Source organism: Tachypleus tridentatus, unplaced genomic scaffold, assembly GCF_004210375.1.
Source record: "Tachypleus tridentatus isolate NWPU-2018 unplaced genomic scaffold, ASM421037v1 Hic_cluster_1, whole genome shotgun sequence".
Taxonomy (NCBI): Eukaryota; Metazoa; Arthropoda; class Merostomata; order Xiphosura; family Limulidae; genus Tachypleus; species Tachypleus tridentatus.
In genome coordinates, this window is record NW_027467777.1 from 22261116 (window position 1) to 22281460 (window position 20345).

The 20345-nt window shown below is 32.0% G+C and overlaps 2 protein-coding genes and 1 pseudogene across 2 annotated transcripts in view; all 3 read left to right on the top strand.

The window, feature by feature from the left end:
• LOC143241668 (uncharacterized) overlaps window positions 1-15456 on the top strand; it is a 61840-nt gene extending 46384 nt beyond the window's left edge. Inside the window, exons 23-31 of the mRNA XM_076484897.1 lie at window positions 1162-1265; window positions 1763-1815; window positions 4724-4896; window positions 5666-5848; window positions 7838-7957; window positions 8577-8643; window positions 9216-9265; window positions 10026-10119; window positions 14934-15456. Coding sequence (XP_076341012.1) covers window positions 1162-1265; window positions 1763-1815; window positions 4724-4896; window positions 5666-5848; window positions 7838-7957; window positions 8577-8643; window positions 9216-9265; window positions 10026-10119; window positions 14934-14991 — 902 coding nt within the window. The 3' untranslated portion in view covers window positions 14992-15456. The remainder of the gene's footprint in view (window positions 1-1161; window positions 1266-1762; window positions 1816-4723; window positions 4897-5665; window positions 5849-7837; window positions 7958-8576; window positions 8644-9215; window positions 9266-10025; window positions 10120-14933) is intronic.
• LOC143241989 (uncharacterized) lies at window positions 11670-13616 on the top strand (the record flags this gene model as incomplete). Its single annotated transcript, XM_076485331.1, has 1 exon — window positions 11670-13616. A coding segment is annotated over one exon (1947 nt), but the record flags the coding sequence as incomplete, so codon positions are not given.
• On the top strand, window positions 15436-18611 carry LOC143241669 (uncharacterized; annotated as a pseudogene).
• The last annotated feature ends 1734 nt before the right edge of the window (window positions 18612-20345 follow it).

A 20345-nucleotide genomic window follows, 5' to 3' on the forward strand; every position in this document is an offset into this window, starting at 1 on the left:
CACTGTCTTTACTCTTTCCTATGTATTTATAGAAATATGAAAACCTAAATATGACACTATCTTTACACTTTCCTATGAATCCATAGAAATATGAAAACCAAAATATGACGCTATCTTAACACTTTCCTATGTATCCATAGAAATATGAAAACCTAAATATGACGCTATCTTTACACTTTCCTATGTATCTATAAAAATATGAAAACCGAAATATGACGCTATTTTTACACTTTCCTATGTATCCATAGAAATATGAAAACCTAAATATGATATTATTTTTACACTTTCCTATGTATTTATAGAAATATGAAAACCTGAATATGACTCTATCTTTACATTTTCCTATGTATCCATAGAAATTTGAAAACCTAAATATGACACTATCATTACACTTTTCTATGTATCCATAGAAATATGAAAACCTAAATATGACACAATCTTTATACTTTCCTATGTATCCATAGAAATATGAAAACCTAAATATAACACTATCTTTACACTTTCCTATGTATCCATAGAAATATGAAAACCTAAATATCACACTATCTTTACACTTACCTTAGCTTTGTTTTGTTTGTTTTCGATTTCCGCAATGCTATGAGAGCGACCTGCACTTGTCATCCCTACTTTAGCAGTGTAAGGCTAATAGAAAGGTAGCTTGTCAGCACCACATTGTGACATTATAACGCCCCACGCTGAAAGTGCGAGCATATTCGGTGTGTATGAAAACAATTAAGTTTAAAGTGTAAATGTATAGAAGATAACATGATTGTTGATACAAAACACTTAGAATTTATTGAGAGGTCACTGGTTCGCTTGACTCGTAATAAGGTGCTGTTGGGTTCGAATTCCCTTCCTTTCAGCTATACTAGCCTTTGCAGCCGGGAAGGTGTTATAATGTCACGGACAATTCCACAGTTGACAGTTGTTGTGATAACTTGCTGCCTTTATACTAATAAGTTAGGAACAAGTACCGACGTTAGCTCTTGTACAGCTGTATTCAAAATAAACTAAAGATATGCTTCAAGATAGTAGCATTAGTAATATGTTGGAGATGAGCCACATGAAAGAAAACACCCGTAAATCTAACATTAACAGAACGTGTGAAGAATAGGGTTATTTGCTCTATTGAAAACTAACTATTTATATCTCACTTTTTAGGTGCAGATAAAACTTTTATTTATGGTAACTTTGTCATAAAAAATGTTTACACCTCGAACGAAATTCTTGACTTGGAGATTCTGACAAAATATGTAGATGATGCTGTGAGTATACTTATCTATTAGTTTGTATCATAAATAATATAGTTATTGTATGTATCATAAACATACTCAACAATCTGATGTATGTTATTCTTGTATTATGAAAGTAACTTCACTGACTTAAGACTGTGGATTTATCTGTTGAATAGATATGTCATGTTATGATCTAACAGAGAAGGAATGTTTTAAAATGTACTTTACATCATTATTAAATTATGACCCAATAGAACAAGCATGTTTTAAAATGTACATCACGTTAATTTTTAAATATTGTTCTAAGAGAAGACGTCTTAACATGAAGATATAGAATCAACAAAAGGTTTCTCAGTATTTCCTCAAAGTTTGATAGAATAGAGGAAAAGCTTTGAAGAAACAATTTCATAACTTGAATGTTAGAAAAAACTTCGGGAAATAAAGCGGCAAAAGAAAAGAACAGATAGGTTTCAAAAAATATGTCCAGTACATAACTTAAATTACATAGTAACTTTTTTATTAAACAGTTTAAGACGTTTCTGGGAAAGAACTACATTTCAGCCGAAGTAACCAGGTTTGAGTAAGTATAATTACTGTGTTTATTAGTTGTGTCTTTTACTTTCTATAACAAACGAAGTACATCTACACTAGCCTAAATAAGCCCTCCCAAGGTATCTACGTAAACCTAAATTTATCTATACATTCTCTTTGTGTACACCTAAATTAATCTATATATGTACATCTAAACTATCCTAAACAAGTGCATTTAAACTAACCTAAACAAACACTCTTAATCTATTTATGAACAACTAAGTTTTTCTGACAAACATATCTAAACTAACCTAAACAAACACATGCTGTTCTATCTATATATATCTAAACTAGCTAACAAACACGTGCTGTTCTATCTATATATATCTAAACTAGCTAACAAACACATGTTGTTCTATCTATATATATCTCTAAACTAGCTAACAAACACATGCTGTTCTATCTATATATATCTAAACTAGCTAACAAACACGTGCTGTTCTATCTATATATATCTAAACTAGCTAACAAACACATGTTGTTCTATCTATATATATATCTAAACTAGCTAACAAACACATGCTGTTCTATCTATATATATCTAAACTAGCTAACAAACACTTCTAACTTGTCTATGTACAATTAAAGTTAACTAAACAAACACATGCTGTTCTATCCATGTACATCTAAACTAACCTTTAAAAACACTTCTAATGTGTCTATGTACATCTAAACTAACCTTTAAAAACACTTCTAATGTGTCTATGTACATCTAAACTAACCTAAACAAACACTCTTCATGTGTCTATGTACATCTAAACTAACCTAAACAAACACTCTTCATGTGTCTATGTACATCTAAACTAACCTAAACACTCTTCATGTGTTTATGTACATCTAAACTAACCTAAACACTCTTCATGTGTCTATGTACATCTAAATTAACCTAAACAAACACTCGTCATGTGTTTATGTACATCTAAACTAACCTAAACGCTCTACATGTGTCTATGTACATCTAAACTAACCTAAACAAACACTCTTCATTTGTCTATGTATATCTAAACTAACCTAAACACTCTTCATGTGTCTATGTACATCTAAACTAACCTAAACAAACACTTGTCATGTGTTTATGTACATCTAACCTAACCTAAACACTCTTCATGTGTCTATGTACACATAAACTAACCTAAACAAACACTCTTCATGTGTCTATGTACATCTAAACTAACCTAAACACTCTTCATGTGTTTATGTACATCTAAACTAACCTAAACACTCTTCATGTGTCTATGTACATCTAAACTAACCTAAACACTCTTCATGTGTCTATGTACATCTAAATTAACCTAAACAAACACTCGTCATGTGTTTATGTACATCTAAACTAACCTAAACGCTCTACATGTGTCTATGTACATCTAAACTAACCTAAACAAACACTCTTCATTTGTCTATGTATATCTAAACTAACCTAAACACTCTTCATGTGTCTATGTACATCTAAACTAACCTAAACAAACACTTGTCATGTGTTTATGTACATCTAAACTAACCTAAACAAACACTCGTCATGTGTCTATGTACTTCTAAACTAACCTAAACAAACACTCGTCATGTGTTTGTGTACATCTAAACTAACCTAAACACTCTTCATGTGTCTATGTACATCTAAACTAATATAAACACTCTTCATGTGTCTATGTACATCTAAAAATGCTAACTAAACCCATCTTAACCTAGAATGTAACTTTAACGTAAGAATAAATTATCTATTCTTATCTGAGAGACCTGTTATTTATTAATGAACATTCTAATAAAATGACTCATATTTTTTTGTTTTAAATCATAAATTAAACCCGTGTTAGAATCTGATGTTAAATGCTTGACATTGGGTTACCATATGTTAAATGCTTGACATTGGGTTACCATATGTTAAATGATTGACATTGGGTTACCATATGTTAAACGTGACAAGTCCAAGAGCTACTTAGTGTTGCATGGTGTTCATCAGCTAACTTTCTTCTAATCGAGCCTCCGATTTGGTGGTTGGTGGTTTCCACTAGTTAACTTTCCCTCAGTGCAACCCAAGAGCAGCTGATGATGGTGGTGAATGGTGTTCACAACTTTCCTCTGATTTCAAAATTAGAAAATTCTTGTTGAAAATAAACCTGCGATTTGTTGTATTAGACATCCAAGAAATAAACCTATAATTTATGTTTACACATGTAAAGAATGATAATTATTCAAATATCAAATGGATATTGAAGTAAAATCGTTTATTTAACAATCACTGCAATTATATAACAGAAATCATTCACAACTAGTATTTCTGTAAAGCTCAGATGATGTTAAAATGTTAGACAGTCGAACGTTTCTAACTCCTCAGTTCTCTTTATGTGATGTTTTATTTCAAAGCTCTCAGAAACTATTTATAACTATTCATCTTCTACAGTAGATATTGAAAATTAATATATTCAAAGTATTTCTCTTTATTCCAAAAAGCACAATATTTAATGTGTTTATATGGTTTTAAGTAAACTTTAACCAATCTATTAATTTGAATCTTAATGACACGTTTAAATGATAGATGGCGATAAATTTCCAAATATTATCTATAGTATAGTAAAATGTAGCTCTCAGTGAAAAGTGGTAAACTTAGTGGCTTATAATGGAAGAAATAGAAACTCCATCCCTAGCGAAGCTCAGATAAATCAATGAATAAGTTTATACTTAAACAAATAAAGAGCCCTTGCTTCAGTGAAAGTGTAGATAGTTTTAAGAATACGGGCTGTAAGTTTATTAGCCCACGCTATCGTTTTCATTAATGTAGTGAATGTCTTCTTGTGCTTAAATTAGTGTCTGTTTCTGTTTATAAACGCGGAATTCAAAACAGTATTCAATAATAAGCAGCTTAATGTTTTATTAACGTTTGGTCCTCTGATTTTTTCAAGGGTAAATCACAACGACGACTTGGAATGTTTCATAGTTGTTGAAACTGAAGGAAATGCAGGTGATGAGTTCACAACACGTATTGAATCACCGTCTATTTATATTCCAACGACTGATCCAAACTATGTAATACTTCCTCCAAATCTGGTAGTTCTCAAGTCCTGGCTTAAAAAAGGTGAGAAAAATTATATTAACATTAATAAATAATACAACACTGTTTTAAATACCCTTGACAGATACAATAAAAATAGCAAATTCTAAAACTTTGTGCTTTGTTATAGAAAGACTAACGACTTATTTCAAGATAATTTTACATTTAAATTCTAAGCTTATTTAATGATAAAATGAATATCCAATTACTAATCCTGGATAGTATGAAGGAAATGAACAATTATTAATCCGAAATAATACACAGATAATGTAACAATCAGTAATCCAAGATAATACACAGATAATGTAACAATCATTAATCAGAGATAATTCACAGATAATGTAACAATCATTAATCCGAGATAATTCACAGATAATGTTACAATTCTTAATCCGAGATAATTCACAGATAATGTTACAATTATTAATCCGAGATAATTCACAGATAATGTAACAATCAGTAATCCGAGATAATTCATAGATAATGTAACAATAATTACTTCGAGAAAATTCATAGATAATGTAACAATCATTAATCCGAGATAATTCGTAGATAATGTAACAACCATTAATCCGAGATGATTCACAGATAATGTAACAATTAGTATTCCGAGATAATGTATCAATAATGTAACAATCAGTAACCCTAGATACAATCTAAAACAGTCTGCAGTATGAGAGATATACTTACTGTTATATATTATAAAGCAAGAGATTTTAAAGATAAGTTGTATTTTTGATCACAGTAAAATAATCCTTTATCATTTATTCGGTCACGAAAACAATGTTTACAGAAAACTTTAGAAAACTAACGCGATGCCAGGAAACTATGGACTTCAGTTATTGTCCAATGGGAACAAAATGCAGTGAAAACAATGTCAGCTATTGGTGCACATGTTCAGAAGGCTACAACCAATTGACAAGTTTCTTCAGTGGCAAAGATAAAGATAAAAAGTATCCAACTGAAATATGTGAAGGTAACAAGAAATCTTATTATTGAATTATTAATTACTATAAGCTTGTTTAGTGAAGGTAACAACAAATCTTATCATTGGACTATTAATTATTATAACATTCTTTAGTGAAGGCAACAACTTATCTTTGAATTATAATTATTATAACATTGTTTAGAAAAGGTAATAACAAATCTTATCTTTGAGTTATAATTATTATAACATTCTTTAGTGAAGGTAACAACAAATCTTATAATTGAATTATAATTATTATAACATTGTTTAGAAAAGGTAACAACAAATCTTATAATTGAAATATTAATTATTATAACATTCTTTAGTGAAGGTAACAACAAATCTTATAATTGAAATATTAATTATTATAACATTGTTTAGAAAAGGTAACAACAAATCTTATAATTGAAATATTAATTATTATAACATTGTTTAGAAAAGGTAACGACAAATCTTATAATTGAATTATTAATTATTATAACATTGTTTACTGAAGATAACAACAAATCTTATTATTGAATTATTAATACTTATAATAACGTAGTTCAGTTTTTATCTAAACAAAAATATCCAATTTGACCCCCAGTGAGTGAACAGTATCTCTGTGGGTTTACCCTGGAAGAAACCGGATTTTAATACCCGTGGCAGAAATAGTCCATTGTGTAGCTTTGGGCTAAATTCAAAAGCAAATAAATAAAACAAACAATATCCAATTTATTTACTTCATAGAGAATATTCATGATGTTAGGCACGTTAACTTATTAGTTTAGATACGTTAACTATATTAGTTTAGATAGGCTAACAGCATTAGCTTAGGTAAATTAGCTGTAATAGCTTCAGCAAGTTACCCATATTACTTTAATTAAGTTAACTGTATTAGTTTAGGTAGATTAACAAAATTAGTTTAGGTATGTTAACACTATTAGTTTAGGTACGTTAACTGTATTAGTTTAGGTACGTTAACTGTATTAGTAAAGATAGGTTAACTGCATTAGTTTAGGTACGTTAACTGTATTAGTTTAGGTATGTTAACTGTATTAGTTTAGGTACGTTAACTGTATTAGTTTAGGTAGGTTAACTGTATTAGTTTAGGCGCTGTAGATTCTCTAAATATATTCAGGTGTTTACTTTTTTCATATATTATGTTTCGTTTTTGTTTTACCACAATTATCGTAAATATGAATAAATAATATGATCACCTTCAACTTGTTGTGAACGAATTTTCTGTTCAATAAATTATATACTATGTCTACAAAAAAGATATAGGAATGTTCTTCATTTAATAAATTATGCACTGTCTACAAGAGAGATGTAAGAATGTTCTTCATTTAATAAATTATACACTAAGTCTACACGAAAAATATACAGATTTTCTTAATTCAATAAATTGCCCACTATGTCTACAAGAGAGATATAAGGATGTCCTTTATTCAATAAATTATACACTATGTCTACAAGAGAGATATAAGGATGTCCTTTATTCAATAAATTATACACTATGTCTACAAGAGAGATACAAGGATGTCCTTTATTCAATAAATTGTACACTATGTCTACAAGAGAGATATAAGGATGTCCTTTATTCAATAAATTATACACTATGTCTACAAGAGAGATATAAGGATGTCCTTTATTCAATAAATTGTACACTATGTTTACAAGAGAGATATAAGGATGTCCTTTATTCAATAAATTGTACACTATGTCTACAAGAGAGATACAAGGATGTCCTTTATTCAATAAATTGTACACTATGTCTACAAGAGAGATACAAGGATGTCCTTTATTCAATAAATTATACACTATGTCTACAAGAGAGATATAGGGATGTTTTCATACATATAATATCTACTGAAATAACATAAGCTAATGGATATTCCTCTAATTAAAGATTCATATTACCATTAATTGTTAATCTTCCAGCACTGTGATGATTTTGTGTATTATTAATAGTAATAAATAGAACAATTATTTATTATCGAAACTACACCTTTTCAGACAAGAACGAGTGTTTGGAACCTGATACATGTCCTGAAAATGCAAAATGTCGTAACTTACCTGGAACATACGAATGCAACTGTAAAAGTGGGTTTCGGAAACATGACAATAAGTGTGTTGGTAAGTAGCTCATAAAATAAACATAAACACTCTTCACATCATCGTAAATATTGTTATATAATATATTATGTAAAACAACTTAAATATTGTTATATAATGTATTGTGTAAAACAACTTAAATATTGTTATATAATATATTGTGTAAAACAACTTAAATATTGTTATATAATGTATTGTGTAAAACAACTTAAATATTGTTATATAATATATTGTGTAAAACAACTTAAATATTGTTATATAATGTATTGTGTAAAACAACTTAAATATTGTTATATAATGTATTGTGTAAAACAACTTAAATATTGTTATATAATGTATTGTGTAAAACAACTTAAATGGGATAACTTCAGTTTCTTGTGGAGTACATAACAACTTGCACAATGTGACCTTGAACAAAGGAGAGGAATTGTCTTGTACAATAGTTATTGTAGTTTGATCCTAAGATAACATCAAATAAAAATAGAACTGTTGAATTCGGTTATTGTATTTATTGAATAAACCAAGTCGTTTTAATGATCGTAGCGTTAGGTGTAAGATTAATAAATAAATAAACATAGGTTATATTACAATCTATAAATAAATGTGAATTAATTTTTGTTTTTATTGACCATTTGTTTAGAGATTTGTAACCCAAGTCCGTGTGATAATGGAAAATGTGAAGTTGTCGAAGATAACTTCTTCTGTCGGTGAGTATTCTTGAAAAGAAGTGACAAAAAGAATAAAACATCTTGTTGTAGTACATGAAGGTGTATTCACTGGTAATTTCTCTTTTAAACAATTATGTTATAAGGAAAAAATTGTGAAATTCCAAGAATATAAAACAGTTATTCTCAGCCTTGATAACGTTAGAATAAGAATATGAGGTTACGAAATCGGTCAGTTTACAAAAAATCATTCTAAACTCCTAACAGTCTTTTCATGTTTAAAGAAATTCTTCATTCATGTCACTACGAACATATGTTTTCAGTATTATAAGAAGGTATATGAAACTTCATCATTCAAATATTACAATAAAAGAAGTGAATGATACGTAGTTGTGATCTATTCAATGAATAAATTAATTTATAATATCGTAATTTGGATAACAATCCTACCTACCTAGAAGAGAAAACTACAAATAAACCTGGTACTTCTTTCTTACACAAAGATAAAACTACAGTTATTATTATAACAACAATTATTTTCTTATTTTCTCAGTGGATTTGAAGATATTATTTAATATAATAAAACCAGATATCTAACAATACTATATTTACAGCTGCAATACTGGCTACATAGGAAGACAGTGTGAAGACACAGACAATGAATGTACGTTTTTTTAAACTTATATTATTTATGTTACATCTTTAACAGTTTGAATTAAATTATCACTAATATTAAAGGGTTTTCAAGTTATTCAATACTGTTGACTTACTTTATGTTTATATTAACTAAGTGATAAATCTTGAAAACTTTGGTTACAGTACATGGAATGTTTAAAAGACTACTAGTTATAAACCAAATATATATTAACAGTTTACTGTCTCCTAAATGAATGAAGAGACACGAATATTAAATACAGTAAACAATCATTATCCTGTTATACAAGAGTTTATATTATTGGTTTTCATATGTAACACCATGACATATGTAATGTTATATGGAGAGTGGATATTTATTATATAACTGTAACATCAAGCCATATTTAAGGTAATATGGATAGTAGATATTTATTATATAACTGAAACACCATGTCATATGTAAGGTTATACGGATGGTAGATATTTATTATATAACTCTAACACCATGTCATATGTAAGGTTATATGGATAGTAGATATTTATTATATAACTCTAACACCATGTCATATGTAAGGTTATACGGATGGTAGATATTTATTATATAACCATAACATCATGAGATATGTAAGGTTATATGAATAGTAGATATTTATTATATAAGTCTAACACCATGAGATATCTTAACGTTATGTGAATGGTAAATATTTAACAACAATATTATAGAGATGTAAAATCATGACTTGTTTTATAGTAGTGATCGTCAACTAATTCGGTTTGTTGTTGGTTAGATAAATCTTTGAATGCTAAAGCAGCTATTATAGGGGGCGTTCTTGGAGGACTTCTGTGTCTGGTTATCATTGTTGTGGTGATTCTTTTCTACAAGTAAGGGTTACTTTTATATTCTTTAAAAATATACCAAATGTTTTCACAAAACTATCTTGGTTATAAATATTTTTGTTTCTTGTTTGCTGATAATACACGAGTAAGAAACGTAAGCTTCTGTAATTAGCTGTGTAATATGGAATACATTATCAATATTGGATATTCAATCACATCTAGAAACGTAAGCTTCTGTAATTAGCTGTGTAATATGGAATACATTATCAATATTGGATATTCAATCACATCTAGAAACGTAAGCTTGTGTAATTAGCTGTGTAATATGGAATACATTATCAATATTGGATATTCAATCACATTTAGAAACGTAAGCTTCTGTAATTAGCTGTGTAATATGGAATACATTATCAATATTGGATATTCAATCACATCTAGAAACGTAAGCTTCTGTAATTACCTGTGTAATATGGAATACATTATCAATATTGGATATTCAATCACATCTAGAAACGTAAGCTTCTGTAATTAGCTGTGTAATATGGAATACATTATCAATATTGGATATTCAATCACATCTAGAAACGTAAGCTTCTGTAATTAGCTGTGTAATATGGAATACATTATCAATATTGGATATTCAATCACATCTAGAAACGTAAGCTTCTGTAATTAGCTGTGTAATATGGAATACATTATCAATATTGGATATTCAATCACATCTAGAAACGTAAGCTTCTGTAATTAGCTGTGTAATATGGAATACATTATCAATATTGATTATCAATCACATCTTTTATTTTCTTACAATGTTTGGTTTCAAAACAAGGTGATAAACCAACATTATTTTAAATGTTTATCTGAGTCTCGATATTTCACACCTTGCTTCGTTAATACAGGGTAACTTAAACTGAATTCATAGAGAAAAAATATGTTTCTGGCTTTTCAAACGCACATGGTACTTTTTAATTTTTTTTTAAATTGTAAAGAAAACTTACTAACCATGATAAAAAAAACTTTTACCCAGTGACATCTAACAGTTTTAATTTTAGGAAGCAAAAATAGGATGTGTTTTGTTTGAAGTTGGGTACTAGGCTCTACAAGGAGTTATTTGTGCTTTGAATTCACTGGTATCGAAACCCGGTTTCTAGCGTTATAAATCTGAACACTTTTTTTTTCGTTATTAATTTGCCCTCATAGAAGAGGGGTATAAACATATCATATTGTTAGTATCAAAAGAATTATCAATTATCAGATGATGAATCCTACCCGAACAACGTTTCTACCCTTTAAAGAACTCAGCAATATACGGAGGTAAAAGTTGAATAAAATGTGGGACTGTTTGCCAAAATAAAACATCGACACCAAGTTGTACATCACCATATAGTCCAAAATAAAAGTCCAACAACGAGTATAGTATCCCACGACACAGTTCCAAGAAACAGTTTTGAAGCAGTTTTATTCTATAAGTATATTTATGAAACCTAGTATCTGGAACATTATGAAATGTTTTAACTGACACTCACAGCAAATACTATAAATACCACCATCCTGTAGAAAAATCTCGCTATAATAAAACTGAGTAAACTCTTTCATATGTCTCACCAGAGGAAGATATCATAAGACAGAGACCACTAAAACCAGAAGAGGATAACATAAGACAGATACCACTAAAATCAGAAGAGGTTGCCATAACACAGAGACTACTAAAATCAGAAGAGAAAACTATAACACAGAGACCACTAAAACCAAAAGAGAATACCATAACACAGAGACCACTAAACCTAGAAGAGGATAACATAAGAGAGATACAACTAAAATCAGAAGAGAAAACTATAACACAGAGACCACTAAAACCAGAAGAGGATACCATAACACAGAGACCACTAAACCCAGAAGAGGATAACATAAGACAGATACCACTAAAATCAGAAGAGGTTGCCATAACACAGAGACCACTAAAACCAGAAGAGAATACCATAACACAGAGACCACTAAACCCAGAAGAGGATAACATAAAACAGATACCACTAAAATCAGAAGAGAAAACTATAACACAGAGACCACTAAAACCAGAAGAGAATACCATAACACAGAGACCACTAAAACCAGAAGAGAGTACCATAACACAGAGACCACTAAAACCAGAAGAGGATACCATAACACAGAGACCACTAAAACCAGAAGAGGATACCATAACACAGAGACCACTAAACCCAGAAGAGGATAACATAAGACAGATACCACTAAAATCAGAAGAGGTTGCCATAACACAGAGACTACTAAAATCAGAAGAGAAAACTATAACACAGAGACCACTAAAATCAGAAGAGAATACCATAACACAGAGACCACTAAAACCAGAAGAGGATACCATAACACAGAGACCACTAAAATCAGAAGAGAAAACTATAACACAGAGACCACTAAAACCAGAAGAGAATACCATAACACAGAGACCACTAAAACCAGAAGAGGATACCATAACACAGAGACCACTAAAATCAGAAGAGAAAACTATAACACAGAGACCACTAAAACCAGAAGAGAATACCATAACACAGAGACCACTAAAACCAGAAGAGGATACCATAACACAGAGACCACTAAACCCAGAAGAGGATAACATAAGACAGATACCACTAAAATCAGAAGAGGTTGCCATAACACAGAGACTACTAAAATCAGAAGAGAAAACTATAACACAGAGACCACTAAAATCAGAAGAGAATACCATAACCCAGAGACCACTAAAACCAGAAGAGGATACCATAACACAGAGACCACTAAAACCAGAAGAGGATACCATAACACAGAGACCACTAAAACCAGAAGAGAAAACTATAACACAGAGACCACTAAAACCAAAAGAAGATACCATAACACTGAGACCACTAAAACCAGAAGAGAATACCATAACACAGAGACCACTAAAACCAAAAGAGAAAACTATAACACAGAGACCACTAAAATCAAAAGAGAAAACTATAACACAGAGACCACTAAAATCAAAAGAGGAAACTATAACACAGAGACCACTAAAACCAGAAGAGGATACCATAACACAGAGACCACTAAAATCAGAAGAGAAAACTATAACACAGAGACCACTAAAACCAGAAGAGAATACCATAACACAGAGACCACTAAAATCAAAAGAGGAAACTATAACACAGAGACCACTAAAACCAGAAGAGGATACCATAACACAGAGACCACTAAAATCAGAAGAGAAAACCATAACACAGAGACCACTAAAACCAGAAGAGAATACCATAACACAGAGACCACTAAAACCAGAAGAGGAAACCATAACACAGAGACCACTAAAACCAGAAGAGAAAACTATAACACAGAGACCACTAAAACCAAAAGAAGATACCATAACACAGAGACCACTAAAACCAGAAGAGAATACCATAACACAGAGACCACTAAAATCAGAAGAGAAAACTATAACACAGAGACCACTAAAACTCAGAAGAGAAAACTATAACACAGAGACCACTAAAGATTTAACCATCAACACTCTACCCTTATGAGATAAATCTGTAACGTCAGGATGTTAAAATGAGAGTGGCAAATGCCATGCCGATTGATACCATGCATCAAAACACGATCAAGATAAAACTGGACACCAAGAACCTTAATGGTTGGGAGGTTATTGTAGTCCATCCACTCCTCCAGATACCCCAATTCCCTGGGCATCCTTACTTTTTATCATATTTAACCCAATATGGGTATCTGAAGCTATAGAAGTGATATCATGCTTTATAGCTCTATTAATGTCTGTCTGACGTTTTATTAGCACGAGCCCGGCGAACTTCATAAACTAGAGTGTTTGATAACATTCTTTAACCTCACATGTCTCAAAGATAAACAGGCCAGCCTCGACTTCGTTGTGTTATAAAAGAACTGTAACAACATATAATCCCTCAACAAACGATTATTAAAACCAAGGACCACGAAAAACAGTATCAAAGTGGAAACCATCCGTCAAGTTCTGTTATTAAGTTCTGTATAACCTCACCATGATTAACATGAGGCGCCCCCTTAAAACACAGCTGTCTTCATTATACCTAAATAGCTGGTACATCAGTAGTAATTGGGAACGTAACTAGCTAGGTCCTGGAACCTCTCCGTGACAACAACAACAGTTCTAAACTCGTGATAACAACAAGATAAAAAGCGTAAATTATTATCGTAAAAAAACGTCTGTTCACTTCGCAGACTTACCGCTAGGGGATAGTAGGAAGTTCATTACTCCTGTACCTTTTATTAAATCTATTATTAAATGACCAGGTGGGTTAAGGCGTTCGACTCGAAATCATAGAGTCGCGGGTTCGAATCTCCGTCACAACAAACATGCTCGCCCTTTCAGCCGTGGGGGCGTTATAATGTTACGGTCAATTCCACTATTCGTTGGTAAAAGAATAGCCCAAGAGTTGGCGGTGGGTGGTGATGACTAGCTGCCTTCCTTCTAGTCTTACACTGCTAAATTAGGGACGGCTAGCGCAGATAGCCCTCGTGTAGCTTTGCGCGAAACTAAAAAAAAAGCTGTTAACATTTTGATCAGTTTTAACTAAAAGTCGTGAAATATTCGTACTTGAAGACATTCAGTTTAGAAGCAATACAGTTAAGGTTGAAGCTGGTTTATTTCACGTGTCTAAACATTAAATTACTGAGTTAATTATTTAAAAAACAACAAAAGTAAAAAGATATCGGTTGGAGACATTACATGAACTACTTTGTATCACAGCCACAGATAAATTTTAATATTATACTTCCTAAATATTATTTTAAACGAAACCTAGTTGTCACATTTAAAAGATTAAAATTATCTCATTTTCTATTTACAGCCTTCGAAAGAAGCAGTCTCGAACCAGAACTATAACGGAGGGCAAGGACGATAAATGACCGAACCAATGACATCGCGAGTCATCAAACTCGGCCCGACAAATTATAAACAAATGTTATAAACACTATAATTTGATTTTCGCATCTGTAAAACTCATGAGAGCCAGTGCTATTCATATGATTTGGGTTCAGTTATTCTTGTCAAATAGGGCTAATATTTTAACTTAAAAATTCTAACAAAAGATACGAACTCTTCATACATTTAGAGCAGGGAATTATTAAAATCGTTCTCTAATAATACAAAAATTTGTTTCATCTATTTATAAATTGTTTTGATGGTTTATGTTATTCAGGTTTAGTAGCCTCTGTTGAGGTGAAATATGAACGTATTAATAAATGTCACGTCACTGAATGTTATGTTGATTTATTAGAAGTAAAACATATAATTATTCCAATATGTTAATGTAATGAGATATGTGAAATGTTTTAAAAATATGAAATAAAAATAAAATTATCATAGAAGAAGTGAAACCTCCTATTGGCTCACAAATAATACACACAAGTAACACAGATACCAGTACTACAGACACAAGTAACACAGACACCAGTAATATAGACACCAGTAACACAGACACCAGTAATATAGACACAAGTAACACACACACCAGTAATATAGACACCAGTAACACAGATACCAGTAATACAGACACAAGTAACACAGATACCAGTAATATAGACACAAGTAATACAGATACCAGTAATATAGACACAAGTAACGCAGACACCAGTAATACAGACACAAGTAACACAGACACCAGTAATATAGACACCAGTAACACAGACACCAGTAATATAGACACCAGTAACACAGACACCAGTAATATAGACACAAGTAACACAAACACCAGTAACACAGACACCAGTAATATAGACACAAGTAACACAAACACCAGTAACACAGACACCAGTAATACAGACACAAGTAACACAAACACCAGTAATATAGATACCAGTAATAAAGACACCAGTAATACAGACACAAGTAACACAAACACCAGTAATATAGACCCCAGTAACACAGACACCAGTAATACAGACACCAGTAACACAGACACCATTAATGTAGACACAAGTAACATAGACACCAGTAATACAGACTCAAGTAACACAGATACCAGTAATACAGACACAAGTAACGCAGACACCAGTAATACAGCTCAAGTAATACAGATACCAGTAATACAGACACAAGTAACACAGACACCAGTAATACAGACACAAGTAACACAGACACCAGTAATATAGACACAAGTAACGCAGACACCAGTAATACAGACTCAAGTAACACAGATACCAGTATTACAGACACAAGTAACACAGACACCATTAATATAGACACAAGTAACACAGACACCAGTAATATAGACACCAGTAACACAGACACCATTAATATAAACACAAGTAACGCAGACACCAGTAATACAGACACAAGTAACACAGATACCAGTAATATAGACACCAGTAACACAGACACCAGTAATATAGACACAAGTAACGCAGACACCAGTAATACAGACACAAGTAACACAGATACCAGTAATACAGACACAAGTAAAACAAACACCAGTAATACAGACACAAGTAACGCAGACACCAGTAACACAGACACAAGTAACACAAACACCAGTAATATAGACCCCAGTAACACAGATATTAGTAATATAGACACAACTAACACACACACCAGTAATACAGATATAAGTAACACAGTCACCAGTAATATAGACACAAGTAACACAGTCACCAGTAATACAGACACAAGTAATACAGATACCAGTAATACAGACACCAGTAATATAGACACAATTAACACAGATACCAGTAATACAGACACCAGTAATACAGACACAAGTAACACAGACACCACTAATATAGACACCAGTAATACAGATACCAGTAATATAGACACAAGTAACACAGATACCCGAAATACAGACACCAGTAATATAGACAAAACTAACACACACACCAGTAATACAGACACAAATAACACAGACACCAGTAATATAGACACCAGTAACTGAGACACCAGTAACACAGACACCAGTAATACAGACACAAGTAACACAGACACCAGTAATACAGATACCAGTAATAAAGACACAAGTAACACAGATACCAGTAATATAGACACAAGTAACACAGATACCAGTAATACAGACACAAGTACCACACATTCCAGTAATACAGACACCAGTAACACAGACACCAGGAATATAGACACAAGTAACGCAGACAACAGTAATATAGACACAAGTAACGCAGACACCAGTAATACAGACACAAGTAACGCAGACACCAGTAACACAGATACCAGTAATATAGACACAAGTAACAAAGACACCAGTAATATAGACACCAGTAATACAGACACAAGTAACACAGACACCAGTAATATAGACACAATTAACACAGATACCAGTAATATAAACACCAGTAATACAGATACCAGGAATATAGACACAAGGAACGCATACTCCAGTAATACAGACACCAGTAACACAGATACCAGTAATATAAACACCAGTAATACAGACACAAGTAACACAGACACCAGTAATATAGACACAAGTAACAAAGACACCACTAATATAGACACCAGTAATACAGATACCAGTAATATAGACACAAGTAACACAGATACCAGAAATACAGACACCAGTACTATAGATACCAGTAATACAGACGCCAGTACTATAGATACCAGTAATACAGACACAAGTAACGCAGATACTAGTAATGTAGACACAAGTACCACAGACACCAGTAATACAGACACAAGTAACACAGATACCAGTAATATAGACACAAGTAACACAGACACCAGTATAATAGATACAAGTAACACAGACAACAGTAATATAGACACTAGGAACACAGATATTAGTAATATAGACACAACTAACACACACACACACACAAGTAACACAGATACCAGTAATACAGACACAAGTAACACAGACACCAGTAGTACAGACACAAGTAACACAGACACCAGTAATATAGACAGAAGTAACACAGATATCTGTAATATAGACACAAGTAACACAGACACCAGTAACACAGACACCAGTAATATAGATACCAGTAATACTGACACTAGTAATACAGATACCAGTGACACTGAGAAAAGTAACACAGATACCAGAAATACAGACACCAGTACTATAGATACCAGTAATAGAGACACAAGTAACGCAGATAGTAGTAATGTAGACACAAGTACCACAGACACCAGTAATACAGACACAAGTAACACGGATACCAGTAATATAGACACAAGTAACACAGACACCAGTATAATAGATACAAGTAACACAGACAACAGTAATATAGACACCAGGATCACAGATATTAGTAATACAGACACAAGTAACACAGACACCAGTAATACAAACACAAGTAACACAGACACCAGTAATATAGACAGAAGTAACACAGATACCTGTAATATAGACACAAGTAACGCAGACACCAGTGATACAGACACAAGTAATACAGATACCAGTAATACAGACACAAGTAACACAGACAGACACCAGTAATATAGACACAACTAACACACACACCAGTAATATGGATACCAGTAATAAAGACACAAGTAATACAGATGCCAGTAATATAGACACAAGTTACACAGACACCAGTAATTTTTACACAAGTAACACAGACACCAGTAATATAGACACAAGTAACGCAGACACCAGTAACACAGATACCAGTAATAAAGACACAAGTAACACAGACACCAGTAATACAGACACAAGTAACGTAGACACCAGTAATATAGACACAAGTAACACAGACACCAGTAATATAGACACAAGTAACGCAGACACCAGTAACACAGACACAAGTAACACAGATACCAGTAATACAGACACAAGTAACATAGACACCAGTAATATAGGCACAACTAACACAGACACCAGTAATATAGACACAAGTAACACAGACACCAGTAATACAGACACAAGTAACACAGATACCAGTAATACAGACACAAGTAACATAGACACCAGTAATATAGGCACAACTAACACAGACACCAGTAATATAGACACAAGTAACACAGACACCAGTTAAAGTTCATATAATGATAACTGTAATTAACATGTAGAAAATCTGAATATAAAATTAATAAAACTTAAATTCAATTGCATGGTTGACTGTCTGTGTAGTCGTGTGTTTATAGGATACTTGAATAACGTTATGTCTGGCTATCTTAATCAGGTCAGTGTTTATAGAATACTTGAATAACGTTTTGACTGGCTATCTTCATCAGGCTGGTGTGTTTGTATAGTAGTGTGTTTGTAAAATACTTGAATAACGTTATGACTGGCTATCTTCATCAGGTCAGTGATGTATAGTAGTGTGCTTATAGAATACTTGAATAACGTTATGACTGGCTATCTTCATAAGGCTGGTGTGTTTTTATAATACTTGAATAAAGTTATGACTGGCTATCTTCATCTGGTCATTGTTTGTATTGTAGTCTGTTTGTAGAATACTTGAATAAGATACTGACTATCTTCATCAGGTCTATGTGTTTGTATAGTACTTGAATAACGTTCTGACTTGTTGTCTACATCAGGTCTGTGTGTTTGTATAGTACTTGAATAACGTTCTGTCTGGTTGTCTACATCAGGTCTGTGTGTTTGTATAGTACTTGAATAACGTTCTGTCTGGTTGTCTACATCAGGTCTGTGTGTTTGTATAGTACTTGAATAACGTTCTGTCTGGTTGTCTACATCAGGTCGGTGTGTTTGAAAAATACTTGAATAACGTTCTGACTGGCTATCTACATCAGGATGGTCTGTCTATAACAATGTCTGGTTTATAACGTCACGCTATTCAAACACCGAGTTTTTAACATTTTTCCAACATGGTTTATATCCTGAAAACATGAAAGTAAATATTTTAAATCATCAAAGAATCTTACAGCTGTTTCCTCCTTCAGTTTAGTATTTAATAATAATAGTGAGGTGTGTAGAAATATTTAGTACACGACAGATAAGACTCCATGAATTTTAAAACAGCTTTAGTAATAAAGTACTACTTGTAAAAAGTCTCTATTTCTTTCATGTTTGTTGTCTTACCTCATACCTGTCCGTCTATATATTAACAACTGTATTGTTGTTAACGTTATATTGGTTATGACTTAAATAAACTACTATGGAAACACTATGTACAGATGAGTAAGAAATATCACTGTATGATAAGTAAGGGTTAATGTTCGTTGATAATTCGTTGTTGTTGTTAGGCTTAACATTGATATTATAGTTTGTAGAATCGACTAATAAACCTTAGAAAACATTACACGTAATTGTAGAAGAAATCTGTTGTCAAAGTAA